Here is a 25,226-nt window from a genome sequence, read left to right on the forward strand (position 1 = left end):
TACCATTCGAAATGTGCTTGCTGCTCCAAAAAGGTTGCTAACCCCTGAGTCTGAAACCAAACAAGGAAATTCTGCCAGCTGTGTGGCTTCAGCAGTCATTGCAATACTGTGACCCTCAAGGGGAGCAACAAAGCTCAAGAAAAACAGCTGGAATTGAGGCTGACCTGAATTTTGCATACTCGTTTGAATTAGCCAGCCTGTTCTTTGGCTGTTGGCTCTTGCCTCTGACATTGTTGTCCAAAGGTCCCATTATCTGAGAACGTTGATCATCCTTCTGATTGTTCTAAACAAAATCATGCTAGGAGAGGTCAGCATGACCCAGTTAATTACATATATGGATTTTCCCCCCTTAAATGACTGTGATAACAGATTCCAATCCCAGCTTTTTCCTGTGTATAAAACTTATCTTCGGTTTTCAGTCTTCCCTTTCACATAACTAGTTCGTGCCAGGGACAAAGAAACAAGGGGATCCATGCCAAAGAAATAATATATTTATGTGCTCATAATAACTGGAAATATCATGAGAAGGCTTGGTTCAGAGAAATCTTGAAGTTAAGTGGTTTGTGTCCAGAGTTTCCCCCTTACCCTGGTTACACCATATACAGCACGGAACAGAGAAAGCTGCCTTAATCGAAGTCAGGTCATCGATTTATCCATCCCTATACCAACTTCTCAGACTGCTAACAACTTTCCAAGGTCCTTCCCAATCCAGCTACCTAATTTTTTAAAAAAACTGGAGATTCAAGCTGTCTTCTGCACCGAGGTTTCATTTCCCCATGATGTAAAAGTTGGGGTTTCCAAACCCTTCGAGCCTTGTGCTATTTAGACATCAACAAATGAACCACAGCCTCAGTCTCTTGTCTAGGGTCAATATCTTATAAGAAATCCTGACAACAGCAACTCTGGTATCATGTGGTACCTGCTTATCTGGCTTATCAGCTCAATCCTGCCTAGGTTCTGGCTCGAGAATTCTTGAACTTACATCAGATCTGGTTTACCGTAACCACAGCCATCATTGGGAATAAGGCAGAGGGTTTTCTGTAGCCTCCATAGCTGCTTGTATTTTTAACGGCCGGGTTTCTTGTGCCTTTTTCTCACCAGCTCAAACGTTCATTTTGCTCACTGTTTCGGATTGCTTGCAGTTCAGGGTTCCCTTCTCTTTGTAAAGCGCTTTTAAAGTTTTATCTTTTTGCAAATCACTTTGTGATTTTATTACAACCAAATAAACCAATTCACAATGTTACTTTGGACTGTTTGCTTGGCTTTCATTTGATATGTCTATATAATCACAGTAAGAAAGGCAGTTGCATTAACAAATATTTAGCTTAGATTAAATCTTTTTGGGGCTGGGAGGGAGACTTAAATTTTCTCTTTCATGTGTGCACTTGTGAGATCTGTTGTCATCTGGGTCCCCAAAACATGAGGCATGAGTTTTGTTGGTAGTTGCTGCGCTAGTTTTGTTGATACGCTGAAATCTTCCAAGGCAAAATAGAACAAATTGGAACTACAGTGGTACCTCTGGTTACGTGCTTAATTCGTTCCGGAGGTCTGTTCTTAACCTGAAACTGTTCTTAACCTGAAGCACCACTTTAGCTAATGGGGCCTCCTGCTGCTGCCGCGCCGCCGGAGCACGATTTCTGTTCTCATCCTGAAGCAAAGTTCTTAACCTGAGGTACTATTTCTGGGTTAGCGGAGTCTGTAACCTGAAGTGTATGTAGCCCGAGGTACCACTGTAAGTAACTACCGGCCAGTTGCCAATCTATCCTTCTTGGGCAAGGTTCTTGAATGGGCAGTCACGCGCCAGATCTAGTCACTCTTGGAGGAAACTTATTTTCTAGATCCATTTCAGTTGGGGTTGAGGCCCAGTTTTGGCACAGAAACTGCTTTGGTGATGACCTTGGAAATTAGTGAGCCTAAATATTTAGCTTCATGAGCTCTGGAGAAAACAGAATAAATTCGGAACTGCTTTGTTGGGAAAAGTTGTGCCATCAGTCCAAGATCTGGAGAGGAACTCTAAGCAGATTTGGTATCATCATATTACCATTGAAGCATTTTCCAAGTCTCTAAATGTGTGTGTGTGTGTGTGTGTGTGTGAGAGAGAGAGAGAGAGAGAGAGAGAGAGAGAGAGAGAGAGATAGATTGTGTTAAAAATTCCAGGTGTTTGCCAAAGCTCAAAACCGTGGGGTTTGGCCCGTGACTTCCTGATCCGCCTTGACAAAATGAGGACAAAATATATTAGCCGCCCTTGGGCGAATGGCCCAGCTAACATACCACAGCAAGTGATTTAATCTACACAAGGCTGCCCTTGTGGCAGGAAGGCCACAGACACCGATTGGCTGGCTGGCCTAGAATGTTCAGTTGCCTGGTTTGAAGTTATGAAAGACTGTGATGAAAACCAGTTACATCACGAAAGAGCCACTTGGTTTGGTGAACATACCATACCTGTGCTAAACCATTATTAATCCCCTGATGCATGCCTCTGCTTCTGCTTATCATCTCCCTCTCCACAAGGTATATTTGTGTCCCCTGCCCCATGTTATGGCAACCGTTGCAAATATTTGCTGCCACCTAGTGTAGCTGGGTATAATACCGTAGCATCGATTAACATGCATAGGGACATAAGAAGCTGCCTGATACCAAAAAATCAGGGCATTTCTCCATCTAGTTCACAGTGGCTCTGTGAGAGCAGTGGCTCTCCTTCAGGCAGAATTCTCTCCCAGCCTTACCTGCAGGTTGTTGTTTAGTCGTTTAGTCGTGTCCGACTCTTTCTGACCCCATGGACCAGAGCACGCCAGGCACTCCTGTCTTCCACTGCTTCCTGCAGTTTGGTCAAACTCATGCTGGTAGCTTCGAGAACACTGTCCAACCATCTCGTCCTCTGTCGTCCCCTTCTCCTTGGGCCCTCAATCTTTCCCAACATTAGAGTCTTTTCCAGGGAGTCTTCTCTTCTCATGAGGTGGCCAAAGTATTGGAGCCTCAGCTTCATGATCTGTCCTTCCAGTGAGCACTCAGGCCTTAAGAATGGATACGTTTGATCTTCTTGCAGTCCATGGGACTCTCAAGAGTCTCCTCCAGCACCATAATTCAAAAGCATCAATTCTTTGGTGATCAGCCTTCTTTATGGTCCAGCTCTCACTTCCATACATCACTACTGGGAAAACTATATGGACTAAACCTGGGGACCTTTGGCATGCATTGCAAATACTCTACCACTGAGCAGTGGCCCCTCAGTTTCAAACCTGCCTGCTACCGCTCCAAGGTTAGTTATTTGGTTGGTATTTTTACTACCCTCAGTGAATTAAAATTTCCTTGATAAATTCACACACACACATCTTAGTGCATGCTAAACTCAAGTAGAATAACAATAGAATATCAAAAGTACAGGAGACTCCCCATTTACGCAGGGTTGTGTGGAGCCCTGCATACAGAAGTGAAATGTGCTTAAATGAGGAGGCTCCCTCTGCACCTCCAGCTTGTGGGGCCTTCCCCAGAGCCCAGAGAGGACAATCTCTTTCGGCTCCAGAGAGTCTCCTCATGAGCAGGAGGCTGAACGCTCGTATTAAGAGTTGACCAGGGTAGTATGCAGACCAATTCTCTACCCCTCTTTGGGTCAAATTACACCATTAATACTATTCACAATACTATTAATACACAATTAGCAACTACATCTGGGGTTTTTTAACTGAGGTCCATGATTCACAGTTGCATAAACTGATGCAGAAAGAAAGGCTATGGAAAACAGAGCTACAGGAAACGGCTGTGTTTTTCTATCCATATTCTTTTCTTTTTACCATTTTCCTGCCATTTCTCTTCTGTGTATCACAAAATGGCGGAGGACTATTTTCCCTCCAGATGTAATTGGTTTACAGCTCCCTGCAACCAACAAGAGCAATGGTCAGGGATGGCAGAAGTTGTGTTCCAGCAAATATTCTGGCCGTCCGCAGATTAACTGCCAATGGCCTAGACTACTGGTCTTCAACTGGTGGATCCTCTTGAACCAAGGAAGGTTGCAACAGGAGTACTTCCACGAGGCAAATGTACAGGAAAGAGTTAAGAAATACATCACCAAATGCATGTTTGGGTCTGAGAAGGTTGACGATACCTGCTCTAGAGGTAACAGGAGGGTTAATTGATTGACTGAACTATGTGAAGACTTAAGAGGCAACCTGCATTGGCGTGTGGGAATCAAAAGTGAAATGAGGCTTTACAGTGGTACCTCTGGTTACGAACTTAATTTGTTCCAGAGGTCCGTTCTTAAGCTGAAACCGTTATTATCCTGAGGCGCGCTTTCGCTAATGGGGCCTCCCGCTGTGCGTGCACCTCCGGCATGCGATTTCCACTCGCATCCTGGGGCTAAGTTCACAACCGGGAGCAGCTACTTCCGGGTTAGTGGAGCTCGTAACCTGAGGTGTGCGTAACCAGAAACGTTCGTAACCAGGGGTACCACTGTATTTACAAAGTGCCATCTAATGGCACCACCATATCATAGGACATACAGAATGCAACAGCATTCCAGTTGGGAAGGGTTAAAAAGATGTAAATGAATAAATAAAAATAGTCTGGGAAAAGCAAAGCAAAAGGACAGCTTTTTCCAGGACCTCTCTGGTGTGCTGCCACTTACAAATTAAGGCTGCTCAGAATGTCCCCGGGGGATTAGCGGTTTATGTAGCCATTGTAATCCCAAGGACAGAATCCCAGCAAAAACCATCAGAGCCTGCTTCTTTGTTGTTGTTCTTGTTTTATTATGGCCATGGGTTTTAGCTGCGGCCTGCACTCTGGACAAGCTGCAAAGCAGCTGGTGCCAGTTCAGTAGCACCGAATAATTGTGTATTTAGCCAACATAATTCAGAAAGCAAGTGTGTCACCTTTTCTCTGAAGGTTATCTTGGGATCATCGCTGTGTTCTTTTCCATTCCTTGGCAATTATGGCATAGCCAACCCTAATATAACAATATAAAACCGTGACACTGCAGCTCTGTGAAACCAGGCCAGCACAGCATGAAACTTGGGAAGCCAAACGCAACTCTACTGTACAGAAATTGACAGCAGGAGTCCTAAACTTCCTCTATAGTAGAGGCAGACTGAATATTACTTCAGAGGGAGCTTCATAGGTGAGGTGACACCAGTGAGGATGCCCTGTCTCATGTCACCACCCAGGACCCCTCCAGATGTCCTTTCCTTGGCCATTTGCAATGATTTGTGCTCATGCTGCTACTGGAGTAGGCATACATGATCCTGCTTTCAATACTGTTTTGTGCCTGCAGAAGCTTCCAGGGGGACATGTTGTTGCATGTTCTGTAACTTTTCATGCCACAAATATTTTGGGGGTAGGAGGTTGCCCCACTTTTGTTGTGCTGTAGCCCCTTCAGACTGTAATAAGGTGGTGGCATTTGTGGAAGCATCACAGAATGAATCTATCACTAATGTACTATTGTTGTGGTTAAGTACAGAATAAGCCTAAAATAAAAAATAAGTCTGGAGGGTGGGTCTGACAAGAAAGCCCTGAATGGGGAAAGGCAATAAAAGGTTGAGAAACTCTTCACTGCAAATACTAGGCTGTGAATTTTTTTAGGGTGCTGGTTTATTTAAATATAGCATTGTATGTTGCAGTTCTTCCCACGTGAGCTGTCTGGTGAGGGCTTTGTCCTGAAAGCCAGCCTAGAAATATTTAAACTCAGGAACACGGGGTGGCGTTGTATAGAACATCATCCCACAACCTGGTTACCTCCAGATATTGCTGGACTGCATCTCCCAACAGCCTCAGCCAATATGGCCGACGGTCAGGCATGATGAGAACTGCAGTCAAAGCATATGGAGGAAACCTCGTGGGGGCAACTGGTATGAGAGGTGGGATGTTTTGAGCAAGGGTCAGCAATGTTTTTTGAGGCCGAGCCGGTCCACTCCCTGGCAGACCTCTCGGTGGGCTGGAGCATGCACACCCGTGTGTGTGCTCAAGCTATTTCCAGCGCTCTTCCGGGCCGGAAGAGCACCGGAAATAACGTATGCGCACGGGCACTCCTCCATCCCGGAAGTGCGCCGGAAATAGGGTGAGGAGCACCCGTGTGCATGCACACATGCTATTTCCAGCGCTCTTCTGACCCAGGAGTCGGTCCCCACGGCGAGAATAAAAATGACGCCGCAGGGGAAAAAGCACAGAATCCCCACACTGATCCACGGAAAGGCCATGGGCTGGTTCCAGGAAGCTCATGGGCTGGAACCAGCTCATGGGCCTTAGGTTGCTGACCTCTGGTTTTGAGCATCTGCAAATGTCACAGTCGATATGCTACAAAGCAGGCATATTCGTGGCTATGCCTGTTTGTGGTGCCATTATGTGAGGGGAATGACATGGCACGGGGACATACATTTTAGTTTGGAGTCTGTGTTGCTATTTTAATCCCTTGATTGCTGTATTTGATCTCTTTGAAAACATATTCACTCTTTCCTTTTCTTTCTCCCTTTCCACTTTTTACATACAGATTTGTCAGGAAAACCACAGTTCATTAAGTGCCGGTCACCTGAACTGGAAACCTTTTCATGTTACTGGAAGAATGGCAACTTTTCCCATTTAACAGCTGCCGGAGCCGTGAAATTGGTGTATGCAAAAAGGAACCTAGAAAAGTACGGAGGAATTGCTGTCTAAAATGTGTGTTCCGTGTTATAGCACCAGAAATGAGTATCTGGATGAAGGTTATGAAACGGGGGGGGGGGGGGCAGTTCCTCACACCATAACCTATGCCATTCATGGATCTCCAAGACCCTGAATCTCATGAGGTCAGTATGGAAAAGTACAGATGACAATAATTACAGTATTAACAGTGACCATTCACAAAAAAACAGGCACATTGATAACAGGGACCATGTCATCAGTAAGCAAATTAATACACATAGCTGTAATGTGAAAACACTGAATTATCAATACATCCACTACATGTGTTAATAAGGTTTCAAGGGCTTGGGATTGTTGCTGGGTTTTTTGTGGTTGCTTTTTTGCAAAAGTCACATACAGGTGGTCTTCTGCTTTATAACCTTTTATCAATCAATCAGTCTGCTCCAAACCCTACGTAGCCACTCTTTTCCCTAAAAGGGGTGGGGAGGAGAGGATGCTCATAATATCCTAATTTTTTCACAGTTCTTTCTTCCTATCCTTCTAGGCTGGGCGAATGGAAAGAATGTCCTGATTATGTAACCGCCGGTGAAAACAGCTGTTACTTCAACAAAACCTACACCTCCATTTGGGTTCCTTATTGTGTCAGGCTGGTTAATGGAAGCAAGATGTATGACGAATTATGTTTCCGCGTGGAGGACCTAGGTATGTTTCCGCTACGTGCTTCCATTGCAGCCTTGTAACCAAAGGTTAATTTGCATATTAGTTTGAAACAGCTCCTGGCCCTACCATTAGGCAGAAGTAGGCATGTTGCTTCAGGAAGCTGATTTTGAGCATTGCGTAAGGGCAGCTTTTTTATTGAATTTCTTGTTATTTTAGTTATTAGAACTTTGGGATCTGGGGATGGGAGTCATACTCCAAAACATCTAGAAGGCACCAGCTTGTCACAGTACTCCAGATGAGATACAACTGCAGCATACATCACCATGGCCAGATCCAGCATGGTTTGCCACAGTGGCCTTAGTTAAGCAAAAGTACACCTGGGAATCCAGATCTAGGCATTCTCTCAAATCCTAAACCTGACTCTTTCAGGGGTGTACAGTCCAGTTCAAGACTAGTCGAACTCTTATTCACTGATACGTCTTTCTACTGACCAGGAGCTCCTCTGGCTTGTCCGGGATGTTCAGATGATCCCTTCGCACATTCACTGAACACCTGTAAACAGGGGTTAGGGTTTAGTTCATGGGTCAGCAAACCTTTTCAGCAGGGGGCCGGTCCACTGTCCCTCAGACCTTGTGGGGGGATGGATTACCGGTATATATATTTGGGGGGGGGGGGAATGAATGAATTCCTATGCCCCACAAATAACCCAGAGATGCATTTTAAATAAAAGCACACATTCTACTCATGTAAAAACATGCTGATTCCTGGACCGGCCGTGGGCCAGATTTAGAAGGTGATTGGGCCAGATGTGGCCCCCGGGCCTTAGTTTACCTACCCATGGTTTAGTCCATTGGCCACATCCATAAATATGTACCTGCGTAGGCAGTCTCTTTTGAAGATCCCACTTGCAAGAAGAAGATCCTGTGTACAGGCATCTGTACTTACATAGGGGCCAGTGTTTGAAATTAGCCAGATCCCAGGTGCATTATGCACCTGGCTATTGACCACTTGTGACCAAGTGAAGATGCCTGAGCACCAGGAGGTGCATGCCTGGGGATCATTGGATCTTGACTGTTTTCACACCCTGATACCACATCCTGTAGAATTCTATCAGTTATCTGCAAACAAAATGCTTCTTTAGTGCAGAAACAGTGAACGACGTTATAGTTAATTGTTGTAGCTTGTCTTCACTTGCCCCACCCCACTGCCCCTCTCACAGTTGTGAAAAATATTCCTACGTTATTGAATGGTCCGTTTGACCATTAAGAAAAAGAGGTAGGAATAGGCCAATATATACGTGGACTGTCCCTGAATAAAGTAGCTTTTCTTCTTTAGGTTCTCAAATTTCTTATCTTTGGTTGTCATCTGAACTAGCCAGATTTTTAATGTGAGAATCGATCACTGTCAGTCCATCATTTGAAAAATAAAACTTTAGCGCCATCTTTCCCCCAAATGGCAACTAGACATTCTGTTTTGGCAACTGCAACCTTGGTTTAAGGAGCCATTTGGTGCCTAGTTTAAATATCTTAAGTTTCTAACACTGCGTAGGGCCCTTTGACGCTTACACTGAACAAGTGTCCATTGGGGGGATAGGGCCAGCAGCCACCTCAGCATTGGGCTAGCAGTCAGAGGAATGGTCCTACTCACTAATACATGCATTCTGTGGACCTACTGGGAATGCTTTGTTTTTTTAAAAAAAGGCACTCCTTTCTGTCATTGGATATTGGGAAATTTCAAAAAATGATCTTTACTCGTTGGGGTAAAAATGTGTTTTAATTCACAGTCATACCAGACCCTCCCATCGAACTCAACTGGACTGTTCTGAACACCAGCCCAATAGGCATCTATACCGATATCCAGGTCACCTGGAAGCCTCCACCTTCCGCAGACGTTCAGAATGGATGGATCACCCTCCACTACCAGCTGCAGTACAAAGAAGTCAATGAGACAGAGTGGAAGAAGGTATGTGTACTAGGAGCAAGCCCCAGAGAATGTCAAGTTTTGGGGGTGGCTAACCCCTGATCCAAGGGACACGGGTGGCGCTGTGGGTTAAACCACAGAGCCTAGGACTTGACGATTAGAAGGTCGGCAGTTCGAATCCCCGCAACGGGGTGAGCTCTCGTTGCTCGGTCCCTGCTCCTGCCAAACTAGCAGTTCAAAGTGCAAGTAGATAAATAGGTACCACTCCGGCGGGAAGGTAAACGGCGTTTCCGTGCGCTGCTCTGGTTCGCCAGAAGCGGCTTAGTCATGCTGGCCACATGACCCGGAAGCTGTACGCCGGCTCCCTCGGCCAATAAAGCGAGATGAGCGCCGCAACCCCAGAGTTGGTCACAACTGGACCTAATGGTCAGGGGTCCCTTTACCTTTACCTTTCAACCCCTGATCCAGCCCCTGAAGTGTAACCCCTGAAGACCGCTTGAGAATTGGGTGGAAGCAGGGGTACAAAAAAAAAGGAACGGAAACCCTCTGACTAAATTGGGGCTCTGCACAGTGGAGTAGATGATGTATGTTTCTGCTGTGCTGAGATTGGCTCTGGAGCTGCAAGTTCAGATCCTACCAGAATTCCACATGTGTGCCCTCGGCTGGGTGGGTGCGCGCACATGTGTGCAAAAGTGTGGCCTGGCCATTTCTTTTGCCACACACACACTTCTTTGGCCACCAGCATGTGGCCCTTGGAGTACAGTGTGGCCCCTGGACCGAAAAAGGTTAACCACCGTAGCCAGCTGTGGATCAGTGTCACCCCTTGATCCAAGGACAACACATCACTAACTGGAGTTTTCAACAGCGTCTAGTTTCTGCAGATTTGACATCGTTCATTTACTCGGTTATGGCAAAGGATGCAGACAATGGTGCTGCCTAACAGAGCAGGATGAAAACACACACATAAAGAATAAATAAAGCCAACACTTGTTCCACTAGGGGCGCATCGGAAGATGGCTGACAATAACATCTCCCCGACCCACACGAGGTAATTGGGAGGCTGTGATGGGAGTAAATAGCCTCCCTACCCCCCCAAGGTTGTGGGGGGGCTGCCCTTGCCTGCTGTGCCCTACACCATCCCCGAATTTGTGGGGATGGGGGCACTAGGCAGAAGACCCTCCTGTGGATCTCGGCGCTCCTGGACGCTGTCTCTGATCCGCGCCTCTAGCTGCAATAACTTCAAAAGAAACAATTAGGAGGAAGCGAATGCACATATTTCAAGGAAGGAGGGGGAGTAAAGACTGCTAACTGAAGAGATCTCTGATAAACAAGACGGGTCAGAGGAACAAGAATAAATCATGAGAAGATCATCAAGGCTCGGTATGGCAAAGGGACTGGATGGGGGAGGGGGAAAAACTTTCCTTTCTTTCCTCTGTGATTAAACAAGAATCCCCCCCCCCCACAAGTCAGAAATGCCGTTTTAATGACTTAAGCTGTGGATTTATGTCTGTGTGGAGATAATTTTCTAACCAAAGCATGTTTCAAGAAGATCGTGGAAAGTATAAGAGCTTTGGAATGACGGAGTTAAAAATACCGTCGCCATGTTGGCAAGTTCTGTCAGAGGACTTAAGTCTGGGAGGAGGAACAGAGCTGTTTTTATATTATGGGTGAGACTCCTCAGAGGGACTTAAGAGTGACAGATCTGCGAGATTAATGATGGAAAGAGTGATGTTATTTATGAAAGCGATGATATATGGAAACCGTCTTGATATGAGGATTGGACGAACGGAAAAATTCGCACAGGATTATAATTGGTGTTTATCTGCTTAAGGAGATTATCAGAAGAGATCATAAAGAAAAAAAGAAGAAAAATATACGAACAAGATGAGATGTGGAAACAGCAAGATAAGACTGGATAGAATTATGAACGTTATTTGGACTGATTTGGATATTAACGCAGTAGCAAGAAGATGATCGGAATCCCCCTTCGGAACTTGAAATATGGGTCCCCTCAACAAAAATTTAAAATTCGGCTTTGTAATTCGGAATTTATGTGATGTGATTTGATTTGATTTGATTTGATTTGATTGGTCGGCTAATAAAAATTATTTTTTTAATGAAAAAAAACCCAACACTTGTTAAGGAAAGCTTATTTAAACCCTAAGACTGCAATCCAGGCCTAACACATCTTGGAATAAGCCTCATTGAGTTCAGTAGGGCTTACTTCTGAGTAGATGTGATTCAGATTGCACTGCAAATGTTGGCACGTCTTATCTACATTGAACTTTCAGTGAAATAGGTAAGTTTCCCTTAATTGTTTTGTCCCAACAGCTTTCCCATATTATTGATTCTCCGTGTTGTTGTTAATATTTTCTCCTTTGTGTTGCAATAATTGCTCATCTACTCCCTGCATTGCCTCTTATTTTAAACCGTCGTGGGTGGTTTTAATTGCAGCCTCTTCAATCTCAGTTGGGCTTTAATGCGTTTCTAATGCATTATTCAAGAAAACATTTGACTTTAAAATTATTAACGATTTGTTTTGAGATGTAAATTTATTTCAGTCCATTGTCTCCTTTTTTAATTGCAGCATATTAACTGAAGATTATGGCCCTTATTAATTCTTTAAATCAGATTCAAGTTGTGTACCATTCAATGCCTTTTCAAACCCAGTCCATAATAATAATAATAGCCATTACTGGAATGAACTTCCCTGAATTCAGTGCTGCTTACACCTGACTGCCGAACTCCCTCAGGAGGTTGTGGACTCTGCTTCAAGCAGAGGTTGGATAGCCATCTGTCATGGATGCTTTACCTGAGATTCCTGCATTGCAGGGGGTTGAACTAGATGACCCTAGGGGTCCCTTCCAACTCTACAGTTCTGTGAATCTGTAATTCTAAGACCCCCTCCCCCATAAGTGTTTTGCTTATGAGCAAAGAGCAGCCTTTCTTGTAAGACTGCTCAGAAAACCACTCCGTTTATTTTTCCAGCTGGAGCCAAAGGCCGCCACGATGTTTCCTGTATATTCTTTGAAGACGTGCCGCGATTACGAGATACGAGTCAGGGCGCAAGGGGTTTCTGAAATGTATGGGGACTTCAGTGACACCCTCTACATATCTTTTGACTCCGCAGGCCAGGTGCCATGCAATGACGAAGGTAAGTGGGGTGGAAAAGAGATCTTATTTGAAATATCTCCACTTCATGCCCAACTTCTATGCCCTGGCCTCACTGCAGACATGATATGCGCGCCAGGGTGGGCTTCTGCAGCACCCCTCAGGCTCCAAAGTCTGCCACACACCCCAAAACAAATACCGTACATTTCTGTGTATAAGACTGGGGTTTTTTCTTTAAAAACTACGCTAAAAAGTGGGGGTCGTGTTATACATGGATAGTGCATAGGGTGGACGTTTGATTGGCTGCTGCCACTGCTGTCAGCAGCTATTGGGCGTGTTATTGGTTGCTGCGTCAATGGCTGGTGTTGATTGGCTGGTGTTGATTGTTGTGGCAATTGGCAGCTTCTGCCGGAGAGAGAACAGAGGCACATTTAGTGACGCATGCGGGTGACTGATTTTTGGCAATCCCTCTTTAAAAAAGCTCAACAACTCTGTGCCACCCCCCCCCCATTTTCTTAAATTTGAGTCCCCAAAAATAGGGGGCATCTTATACATGGAAAATACAGTATATGTGGGTTTCTCTCTCTCCTTCTCTCTCTCTCTCTTTCTCTCTCTCTCTCTCTCTCTCTGTGTGTGTATCAGCATGAGATCATCAAAGAATACTAAAGAGTACCCAAATAACTGAAGCAACTCACAGTTCTTACTTCTTTCTTGTTTCAGAATTCTCATTTCCTTGGCCTATGGTGTTTGCCTTTGGTACGCTTGGCGTAATGGTGATGTTAACTGTGCTGATCTTTTCTAAACAGAAGAAGTAAGTTATTTGCTAGATTGCACGTGACAATGTGTCACGCTTTGAACAACCAGTTGTTCTAAACCTTCTCCCATGCTTCAGTAAAAATGGATCCAATGTTGGTCCTCTTCAACGTAACATAGGTCCATTCATTCCAGTGAACCTACTCTGGACCACATTCAGCCCCTCAGGCCTAAGTATCCCTGCCGCTGGATTCGACTGCTAGTTGTCTGTTTTGCACTGACAGAAAGCTCATGTGAACATTCTGTTCATGTTACATCCTATAACGTTGGAGCCACAACCTCATGTCAGTCATAGCTCGTGCATCTCATGTGAATTCATGACTGATGTCACGCAAACTGCCTGCTCACATCAGCTTTGGCCAATGGCTCACTGTTGTATTAAACTGTTAATACAGACAGACCAGTGAGAAAATCCATTCCCAGTTTCCATAACGTTCCGTGACACGGGTACACAAAACTCCTCAAGGCAACAGTTTTAAAAGCAGTGGTTCCAGAAAAAGCAAGAGGAAGCATGGCTCAAGCCATACTGAAGGAGAGAACCTTTTCATGTTAGTATGTGTTTTTTTTTAAAAAAGGGAGCAGTTACTTCCAGATTTGGCTTTACTCCAAAGCGACCTCAGCAATGAAATCAGCATTAGTGGGGATAAAAAGGCTTGCAGTCTAATTCTCTGGATGCAGCGATCCCAGTACAGAGCATAGCCCAAACTACACATGATGTTAAAGACATCTTTGAATTTCATATGTAGGGTGTGGGGCTTTTAAACTGCATATATCATCAGCTGGGAGGCTGATAGTTATTCGGATTGCAGCAGGCATGGAAGTGTGATATGGCACTATGAGGGGATACCCTTCCAATGCAGATATTAACTTCCATGGAGGGATTTTCCCCAGGATCACTGCAGGGGAGAAAGAGTTAAATTCCTTCTTCTTCCTTCCTCCTCCCCCATTTATTTATTTCAGGTAATAACCAGTTGAGATGGAGGGGGTGGGGAAAACCAAAATCATAAGACACAGTATGGTACATTAAGCTCTGATCTGCATGATTATCACACACACACACGACACTAGATGGTATTTGCAATTTCTAAAAGCTGCATGCTAAATGCATTTAACATTGACATGTGCTTTGGGCTTTCACTGCAGAGGCATTATATGAAAAAGTGAATGTGACCATTGCACAGGTCTCCTTTTTTTACAAGGCCAGTCAACTGATTTTGGAATTGTAATTGAATAATTAAATGTCTTTCCTCCGATTATTTTATTGATTTGCATTCACATCCATTTGCATGCATCCATATCTAAATATCAGTGCCTCTGTGAAATACTGAAGGAAGATAACCTCTTTCACACTTGTCCATGATCAAAAGATACCACTGAGGTGTCAGAAAGAAGGCCATCTCTCTGATGCTTTCTTTCTTTCTTATTCCTTGTTACAATAACACACCAGTACCAAAACAGCCTTAAATTATAAATGTGAGCCTTTGACAATCCTACCACCTCACTGATCACCTTCACCACTCAGCCCATGAGCTGTCCAAATTTAGATTTGATCCCATCACTTAAAAGAGTTGGGAAAGAATTATCAGTTAAGGCTTTGGTCCACTCATCTAATTGATCAGTTCTTGCAGTGTTCTGTCTGCACTGTTAATACAGGCTTCCTAAAAAGCAGAATATGAGGCTGTTTGCAGGATCTGCTAGCACGTAGAGCTAACTCTGGGGGAGGAAATTGAACAGCTCATGGGTTGAGTGGCAAAGATGACGTGCAATTACTTCACCCTACAGTTTGTAACTCAACACACATTTCCCATGCTACTGGAAAGCTGCCAAAAGCTGAAGGACCAGAAGTATTTGTAAGGTGGATTGCACTCAGGGCTAGTAGTGTGTAGAGGCAATTGCCTTGTAGCTTCTGCCTATGCTTAATGCAACCCACATTCTCCACCCAACCTGCCTACTTACTGTGCCTAGTTGATAGTGTGAATTAGTCTTTAGTCAAGTTTATTGCAGGGTTGGGAGCCCAACTATTGCCATGGTTCTTTCCCTAGAGCAGAGGCAACCAACATGGCGCCCTCCAGATCTTGCTGGACTACAACTCCCATAATCCCTGACCATTGGCCATGCCAGCTAGGATCTATGGGAATTGGGATACAACAACATCTGGAAGGGACTACATTGGCCAGACTTTAAATCCCTGCTTAGCCATGAACTTAGTGTGTCATCCTAGCAACTCATCCTCAGTTTCTCATCTGTACAAAGGAACTGTTACTCAATGACAGAGTATTTATATCTGAGGGTTATCGGGCAATAAATCTGTCTGTGGTGTTACATCTGTGATAGCTGTGTTACCCATACATGTTGCCAGGTGACTGAGTGGATGAATCATAGAAATAACAGGAACTTCCAAGGGCCTCCATATTTAACCTCCCAGTGAGGATTTTATCCCCATTGGTTATATATAGTAAACAGATGTTCAAAACAGAACAAAAACAAGAGAAGGAAATTTACCCATCCTTGTATTTGACATCAGTTACTTGATTCAGAAAGTACTAAAGATGGCTTTTGAAATTCTCATATGCTGCAAATCACCCTTTGCTAAAGACCAGAATCCATGCTGACTTAATTCCCAATGATTTGTGCATGCCCCTTTTTTGCTGGCTTTCACTGAAGGCCAATGTCACTAGTGAGAAGAATTATATCCTCAACAGCAACCAACCCTTTATTTATAGAACTGGATGACCTCCCTTCCATTTCTCTCCAACATGTCTTTCGACTTTCGTAAGAAAGGCACTCTGCACAATATTGAGTAATCCCATCCTGGCCACATACCCAAATGCACATTGTTTTCCTAAAATGTTGCTAGATATGACATTTATTATTTCAGTCTCCCAGTTTCAAGACAAGAATCTTGCAACCATTCATTCTCAAGTTATGCAAAATGAAAGGGCTGTATCGTTTCAAACTGGGAGTGGGGGGTTCCATAATAATTTTGAATGCTTTCCCACTGAAGGCTCCTTGCCTTTAGTAAACAGTATATCACTGAGAGGACTACACTGAGCCTTTCTCTTTGCTATTTTAGTTTTACACATGAAGGGTGCTTTATTTTGAAATACAGTTTAGAATGCAAACAACAAAACATGTGCATGCACACACATACAAAAATGCAACAAGATCACTAAAGGAATAAATAAATGAATTTATTACAATTCTTAGCATACCATGCTTATGGGACGACTTGCTCACTAGATACACAGACAGATGTGCACACACATCTGTACTTGATTGGAATTTGATCAGAAATTTAAGGGGCTTCCACACAGGAAACCATAGTACCATTTTGTTTGCTTGCTTATTTAGTAAAATGTATACACTCCTTGGTTGTTGGTTTTGGTTTTTCTCAAGGCAGAGGAAAAGTGGAATATAAATGTAAGAAATAAATAAAGAAGCATGGTTCTGGGGACTTAATTCTGGTCTAATGTGGAAAAATTCCTGGCAGTAATCAGCAACCGTATTCCAAAATCCTTCCCTATTAGACGCTCCCACCAAATGCAGGGATCTTTTTACTCAAGGGAAAGGCCAAAAATATAGCCCCCTATCGACAGACTGAAGTGGCACAGTCCAGAATTCTGCAACTTCAGAATTCTGTATAACTTGCAGAAAAGCTCCTACAGAAGAAGTAAAAATGTACTTCAAACCCCAGTTTGGAAAATTGTCAGGTTGATTCAAATGCTACCCAAGTATTCAACAACATGTTACCAAAACACACATATTTGTTTTTATTATTCATGATATGCTTTTTTGTGTTTCTTCTGTAGCCACAAAAGGTTTCTTTGTATTAAAAGTTGCTATTTCTTTTCAAGGTTAAAGATACTGATTCTTCCTCCTGTTCCAGTTCCCAAAATTAAAGGAATCGATCCAGACCTCTTTAAGGTAATTTGTTGTGGGGACGCTATGGAAGAGTGTTCAGAATGATCAGAGTAACTGACTATAGTGACACTAAACAGTCTAAAATGGTGTACTACCTAAGAAATTTGGCTGTGTGACGGCTTTCTTGAGGATTGTGAGATCATGTCTTCCACTCTTGGCACAAGCACCAGTGCTGTGGGGAGAATACTATGAATACCATGGAAGTCAAATAGCAATACAATAAAATTTAGCATATAAGATTTAAAAGAAGAAATGAAGTCATAATTACAAGTCATACAGCATATGGCACAGCACATTACAGTTGCTACAACAGGCAGAACAATGGTCCACCAAGACCCTAAGCAATTTGATGTGAGGAAAAGTTTGGGAATCAGTTGTCTAGACCAGTGATGGCCAAACTTGGCCCTCTAGCTTTTTTGGGACTACAATTCCCATCATCCCTGACCACTGGTCCTGTTAGCTAGAGATGATGGGAGTTGTAGTCTCAAAACAGCTGTAGGGCCAAGTTTAGCCATCCCTGGTCTAGGGCAATGGCACACAGGAGCCTTCAATTATGAACCTGATCTCTTTTTCACGGCACACTAGCAGCTCTCTCCCAGCCATCTAGTGTGCTCTAACACACAGTTCGGACATAGCTGTCAACATTTCCCCTTTTTAAAGGGAAATTCCCTTATTCCGAATAGGATTCCTCGCAAGAAAAGGGAAAAGTTGACAGCTATGAGTTCGGGACTTCAGCTGGCCTTTCTATTGAACACATATAATACTGGCATATTTAATCATTCAGATAACTGTTGCTCCTCTCTTGCAATTTGTCATTTTATTTTTTTTAATTGGCTCTATAGAAAGGAAAACTTGATGAAGTCAACTCCATCTTAGCCAGTCATGGTAGCTGCATGCCACCACTGTACGGAGACGACTCTTGGGTGGAATTCATTGAGCTGGATATAGACGAGGCAGAAGAGAGGGACGAAGGATTGGATACCGACAGGCTCCTCAGCGACGACCGCTTGAAGTCTCAAGGCTGCCTGGGCGTAAGGGATGACGATTCTGGGAGAGCCAGCTGCTGTGAGCCGGATACCCCAGAGACCGACTTCAGCGCTAGCGACACCTGCGATGGAACCTCAGACATCGACCAGTCCAAGAAGGCAAACCACAAAGAGGAGGATCTCTTGGGCCTTGACCAGAAAGACAACGAGAAGCCAGCGTCAGGTCTTGAGGGGGTGCCTGATCGCCCGGGCGAAGACGAGCAGCCCAAAGCCCATGTTTCTGTCGCTGACACTATCAAGACGACCAGCCCGCCTGTCAAGACCCAGCTGAGCAACCAGAATTCAATGGCCAACATTGACTTTTACACGCTGGTCAGCGACATTACTCCGGGAGGGAGGGTTGTGCTTTCCCCGGGGCAAAAGGTTAAGATGGGGAGAGATCCGAGCGAGACTCCGAAAGAACCAGTTGCCCAGTGTCAACCCAGCTTCGACATGGACAGTGCCTATTTCTGTGAGCTGGATGTGAAAAAATGTGTCCCCGCCACACTTCACAAAGAAGCCGAGCCAGAAGTTCAAGACCAGAGCTTTCCTGAAAACGCTTACTTCACCGCCGAGAGCCTTACCCCTACAGCTGTGAATCCTGCGAGGGCAGCAATTCAGGAAGAGCCAGGAAGTGCTGAGGTGCTTGTGGCAGACTATACCTCCATCCATGTAGTGCAATCTCCGCAAGGCCTTGTGCTCAACGCCACCGCTCTCCCAGTGCCAGACAAGGAATTCATTGCGTCCTGTGGTTACGTGAGCACAGACCAACTAAACAAAATGCTGCCCTAGTTTTCCTTGGATTGAATAGGAAGTGGCGCCATCCCCCCCCCCTTCCCCACTCCTCAGTCCATGCCTCTGTGAGGCTCTGAAACACATGCAGAGCTCCCTGTGAGCAGGGGTTTCAATGCCCACTTTGGTGTGGAGCTACGTGTTCACATTGGAGGCCTAGAGCCTTTGAATTGGGGAGTGTATATATTTCAATGGCATGGAGTTGGCTTGGGGAGTGTGTATGCTTCAACCAAAACAAACGCGTTCAGTATTTTCAGAGGGGTGCCGGCTAATGCAGTCCCTTCTCCGTTTACCTGAGATGTTGAATCAATCACAGTATTGCTGTCGTGTCTTGTACATATTGTCTTATGAAACGTCGGTGGGGTTGGTTCAGTAGCAGTGAGTGTCTTTTGTTATTTGTAGGTGTTGATTTGGGGTCATTCTTAATGCATTGGACGGCATTGTAACGTTACGTAAATCATCTTTATTCGAAAAGCTAATGTCAGGTGTTTTCTGCAGTTTGAGTAAGTTCATGTTAAAATTCTACCATATGCAGAGATGTTGATTCTGGGAACTGAAGAATGAAATACTGGGAAGGACAGGGGGGGAATTGTTGGGCTAAATAATACATTTATTTTGATTTATATAAATATACATATTTTCATACTTTAGACAAGCAGGCATGGATATTTTATATTTACACTGCACACTGTAGTTTAATTATAATGATCCGTCTATGGAATGTATCTGCTGCAATCATTGTAGCAACTTTAAAAGAAGAAAAGAATATAAGGAGAATATTATTTTTTACAGAACGTTTTTATACCTCCACAAAAGCTATAGAGAACTAGTTGCTACACTAGTTTGTTGAGGCCTATTCGTTTCTTAAAAGTGCTATTCATGCTTCTGTATTTTACATGTAGCAAATCAGAACATGTACAAACCATACAAGATCTGTCACAAGAGTCTGTTGTTGTAACAAGACATAACACAGTTTGTATAGCAGTAAAAACTACAATGGGTTTGGATTTTTCAGGGCCTTTCAAGAACACTATCCACTTTTATGGGACGTTTAGAAAAACACACTGGCGAATAAGTGCCAGTGACTTGACAACACTATGCTTCACAACATATCCTGAAGTCCTTTCCTCAAAAAACTGTTGAGGACCTCTCAGCGCTAATATTCTCAGTGGAAGCTGAGCAGGGGGCTCCAGGCTGTTTGTAAAGCTCAGACTCCAAATCAAATGAAGCTACAGAACTCAGTACAGTATTGTTAACAGTGTAGTTTGTTTGTGTTTGGCATATTCTGCACGTCAGTTGTTCAGAGGCTTTAAAGAAGTCGCGTTGCTTACGCCTCATTTACAATTTACCTGTGTTTTTTCTCTCAAGGTACGCCTTAACATACTTCAATCTCAAATTTTGTTTACATAATTGGGGGCTAAATTCAAAGACCCTGCAATCACGCCCCCCACCCCCCGCTTACTTTCTCCATGCTGCCCTTATATGCAGCTGTTTTTAGACCCAAAGCGTCTCCAACTCAGAATTTCTGGAGTCCAGCTGTGGGGCGCAGGCCGCAGGGCCCACTTCAAGCGGGGGAATCATACAAATCTGCCTTAACTGAGCCCACATCCTGGATGCATCTAGTTCAATATTGCCTACTCTTGAGTAGCAGCAGCTCTCCGGGAGTTTAGGCAAAGAACTTTTGCATAACCTACTACCTAATCGTTTCTTTTAAAAAGTGGAGATGAGAGAGATCAAACCTGGAGCCTTCTGCCACTGAGCTGTGGGTACAAATCTGTACCATACCGAACCATTGCTGTGAACTAGGCAGAACTCAAGAGCCTGCTACTGCTGTTCCTTGATCACAGGTCACACATTCAACCAATAAAACGGTTGCTGGCTGTTGTATTGCCATCTCCACACTAATGCGCAGCCGAATGGAGGAAATTAAGCAGGACTCTCATTGGTGAATCATGCCCCACTGTGTTTGATGTGTTAAAATGTATTTCATGATTGCAGCACTGGCCCTACAGAACTCCGTGGGACTTGCTTCTGAATAAACTTGCTTAGGATCACACTGAAGCACTAGCAGCGTGGTTACGTGTGGCTCCTTGTTGATTTAGGGTTTCTAAAGCTCTGTCCCAAGTTGTCAAGTAAAGCCATGAAATCATCCTGAGCAGGAAAGAGGAGATGCTGCTGGATCTTATGTTATTAGTAGCTTTCTTAAAGGTAAAGGTAAAGGGACCCCTGACCATTAGGTCCAGTCGCAGACGACTCTGGGGTTGCGGCGCTCATCTCACTTTATTGGCCGAGGGAGTCAGCGTTTGTCCACAGACAGCTTCTGGATCATGTGGCCAGCATGACTAAGCCGCTTCTGGCAATCCAGAGCAGCGCACGGAAACACCATTTACCTTCCCGCCGGAGTGGTACCCATTTATCTACTTGCACTTTGACGTGCTTTCGAACTGCTAGGTTGGCAGGAGCAGGGACCGAGCAACAGGAGCTCACCCCGTCGCGGGGATTTGAACCGCCAACCTTCTGATCGGCAAGCCCTAGACTCTGTGGTTTAACCCACAGTGCCACCCGCATCCCTGGTAGCTTTCTTACATCTACAACTTTAGCAGTTGAGATGGGGAAGAGGAGGGGAGATTAGCTGGAGGTAGCAGATGGGGTATACCAGAAGTATCCCTTTCTCATATCATCTGGTTGCCTTCCAGGCTGTGATTATACATTATATTATCCAAAGGACCGTGTCACCAGCCTTTGTCTCAGGTGAGTAGAGCTCTGTGAAAGCTGATCACAGCAAGCTGCAGTACGTGGCCTGAAACCACGTGTAAATGAAAACAAAATACTGAGTTTTATTATAGACCACAGTTGTGAATTTTAAAATCCAAGCATCTTGTATCATGTAAGCAAGCTCTGAGAAGCAAAGCAAATTCGAGGGGGAGGCTCTGCAGGAACAAATCATAATTTGCTTCAGAAGTCAACATTGTTTTTTATGTACTTGCTATTTTAACAAATATAAATATTTTAAGCCACAAATAAGAGCAAGGGTGTGTTGCCTTCCAAATGTTTGAAACTGGGAAATTCTGCATTTGGCTTGTACTTTTAAGCTGATGTTTATTAGATACTCTGCTAATTTGCTGCCTTCTTTAGTTCTAGGCCCTAATGCCATTGAAGCTATGTGAGTCTCTCTTGGGGGCAAGCAAGTCTTATTGACAAGAGTGTTTCTATCACCAAAAACTAGTTAAATACCTCAATCAATCTCAGAATGTCATTTTGGTACTCTGCTGGTTACACAAGCCATTATACCCCAGTATAAAGATTTGTGTCCTTCTGTTTATATTTAACTTGCCTTCTGTCAGTGTTCCTTATTTCAATAAATTTATTTTCTTCAATCCATTATGACATCATTGCATATTTTATTGCACAAACTTTACAGAGGGTGAAAACACATTTAATATTTTATTCTTTGACCATCACAATGGCCACAGGTGTCATTCCTGTCCTGTAATCCTCAAGTATGTAAGTGGGGCTTAGAGAGGGCATGACTGACAGCCAAGATCTGAGAAAATTCAAGCGGCACAAGCTCTTCCGCCTACTTTGAAAAGTTGTGGAGAAGAGACGCACCCTGTCCCACTCCAGCCCTCCACTCTCATCCCCGGGGAAACTGCAGCCTCAGCCAGTGAAACTTCATTGGAGACATTTCAGGGCCAAACTAGTTGCAAGCCAATTGTGTTGATACAATGAGTATGCACTTTTAAAACAATTTAAATAGTCTTGGGGAAACCTAAGCAAGGATTTTACTCTGCCACCTTCTGCCACCATCCCAAGAAAAATTGCCGCTCCTAAACTGCTACTTGTATTTAATGAGAAGCCTCCACTGGTGCCTATGAGAGCTGCCCTTGATATGCAAATAGCAGCTTTGGGGAGAATTTTTGTTTTTGTTGGGACTCTGGCAGGGAGAGAAAGAGTTAAGCTTCCTTTTACCACTGCGATCCCAAGGCAGCTGAAGCTTTCAATACACTCTTACTGTGTTGGGTGCTCCTTTGCCTACACATCTACAAGTAACTTAAGGATTTTGCTTTAAAAACAAAGTAGAGTTCAGGAGGACACAGCCTACGCAATGCCAACATTTCCTAATGTTGCATAGAAGGACGAGGGTTGACACTGAAAGCACGCTTTGTTCTTGCATTTCTCAAAGCTTCATTTTTACTGCTACAGTGTACTTACTGGCTACCCTCTGAGGAGCACATCATCTCCCTTGTGTCCATGTGTGAGTCACAGTGGTGAAGCACACACGCTAGTGCACACAGTGAGAAACGTGAGGGGTTCACGGGACTCTGCAGACTCTTCCTGCCTCTCCTGCCAACATGCACAACAGCCATGCACCACCACCATCATAATCCATACATTTGGCCAATGTGTGTGAAGACAGAGGTGTTGATGTAAGGGTATAGAGCTACTACATGCAAGGAGGTGGGGGGGGGAATCCTGCCACTATCAGCTCCCCCTCTTGCATGGAACAGGTCAACATGCATGCACCAGCATATATTTAAACCTTCATATACTGGCCACTGCAGTGCACAGGGCTCACAACCCTCCTGGCACATTATTTCAACCTGTGGGGAGGGGTCACCTGAAAAAAAAACCCCTCAGGTACTCCTGGGTAACACATTGCTGTAGGCTCTATCCTTTCTGCTGTACATGGTGTTCATTGACTCTTACTGTTCTAAAAGTCAAGAGAACCCTCCTTCAAGCATCCCCGATAAATGATTGTATGGAGATAAACAATCATGGGCGGGGGGAGACGGGGACATAGAGCAGGGTCATGTCACATCTGCAGTGTCTCTGCCCCATAGCTGCCCACATGCTGGAGCAATGTTTGCAAACAGGGAAGCCTGCCCGAAGCATATGGGTGCTTTCTGTCATCTGAATAGGTTGTCTTGGGTCTCAGGCTGTGTACAGACTAATGTAGTACACAACTGTAGTTTTTCTCAATCCATGACAATTCGTCCTCAACATGCGGCTTTTGATCTAGATTTGTTCTAGATCCTGCCGTCCACAAGAGTGGATGTGGTTACTTGATACCATTTGAAACTCCCCGCCTTGATTAGATTATCAACCACGTCTGTTCCTGCACACGCCCCAGCTGAGTGAAGGAGGAAGTATATGCCCAGTCACAACATCATTGGACAGGCCTGCATCTGTCTTCAGATGGACACATTGCAAGTAATGCAGAATCAATCTGCAACGAACTGTTGTTTTTTGGAATGAAACCAATTTCTCCAGAAGGAGTGAAAAATATGCAATAGAATTAGACTACAGGGCAGGGGGACAATCAGGCTACATTGATTCTAGAATAAAATTTGTATTATACAGCCTTGCTTTACAGAGAACAGTATTCCATACTGAAGGGCTGTCAGTGAAGGGGTCCTGGGTTTAAAGATAAGGAACCGTAAAAGGAACGAGCAGGAGGGGTCTTCAAGGTTTTCCCCTCAACACTGAGTGGCACCTGGCTAGCAGACTGAGCTAAGACACAAGTTGTGAGATGTGTTGAATTTCTATTTAAATTAATTATTTACAGATTTGTGTCTTTGCATGTAAATCACCATATAAAAATTGGATGGCATTTCGGGGGGAGATGCAAAGTTTCTTTGGGGACAATGTCTAACTGGCCACCCTAAATCTAGAAGACTTATCACACAGGCTTCCCCATCTATGAGGGTCATCTGAGCCTCCCTATGGTCAGTGATCTTTTGTACGAGAAGAGGGTAGTTAAACGTTCCTTTAATTTTATATGTGATATACTAGTTTGATGGTGTGCTTTAAACAGCATCCTGGAAGCCTTCCCACTGCTGGAGTTAACTCCCAATAACTTGGCCTGCCATTTTACACGGTCATTGGCTGACAGTTTCTGACAACAAAGGCCAAAATAAAGTTATGTCCACAACACAAGCAGAATAACAAATGTGTTTGCTTTTTTTTTTTTTTTTGGTCACTAGAATCTCTGGCTAGCAACAATTAAGCTGGTTCCCTGCAATTTGTTCAATTAAGCAACCTTGAAAGGTGCCATTTAGCATTTGCAAACATTAAAATATGCAGTCACTTGCTTAAGCTTGCAAGCAGGTGCTCTAATGAGCATAATTAGTGTTCCCTCAGCTTAGAAAACAAACTGTTGGGGTTGTGGAGTTTGCCGCTTGTGAACATGCATATACAGACTCAATTATAAAATGACATTATTGACCGTTTTAGAAAACAAGGCTTCCATTGCCAGTAAGGCAGCCACTTGCAAAGGAACAGCAAGTGGTGCCACACAAGATTAGTTTCTTTTGCTTAACAGCTGTTCAGAGGGAGGATCCAATCTTTTGCAGTGCCAGTGCACCCCTCGACCTTTTC

General features: G+C 44.2%; 1 protein-coding gene across 3 annotated transcripts in view; it reads left to right on the forward strand.

Moving 5' to 3' along the window:
* The window catches only part of GHR (growth hormone receptor), a 112,706-nt gene extending 90,477 nt beyond the window's left edge, over nt 1–22,229 (forward strand). For all 3 annotated transcript variants that reach the window (XM_080972583.1, XM_080972584.1, XM_080972585.1), the window contains exons 3-9: nt 6,476–6,617; nt 7,151–7,308; nt 9,050–9,228; nt 12,175–12,340; nt 13,018–13,108; nt 16,965–17,034; nt 17,874–22,229. In XM_080972583.1, coding sequence (XP_080828709.1) covers nt 6,476–6,617; nt 7,151–7,308; nt 9,050–9,228; nt 12,175–12,340; nt 13,018–13,108; nt 16,965–17,034; nt 17,874–18,848 — 1,781 coding nt within the window. In that variant the 3' untranslated portion in view covers nt 18,849–22,229. The remainder of the gene's footprint in view (nt 1–6,475; nt 6,618–7,150; nt 7,309–9,049; nt 9,229–12,174; nt 12,341–13,017; nt 13,109–16,964; nt 17,035–17,873) is intronic.
* Nucleotides 22,230–25,226: the final 2,997 nt, after the last annotated feature.

The sequence above is a fragment of the Podarcis pityusensis genome (genome assembly GCF_964106645.2).
Source record: "Podarcis pityusensis genome assembly, chromosome: 11".
Lineage (NCBI taxonomy): Eukaryota > Metazoa > Chordata > Lepidosauria > Squamata > Lacertidae > Podarcis > Podarcis pityusensis.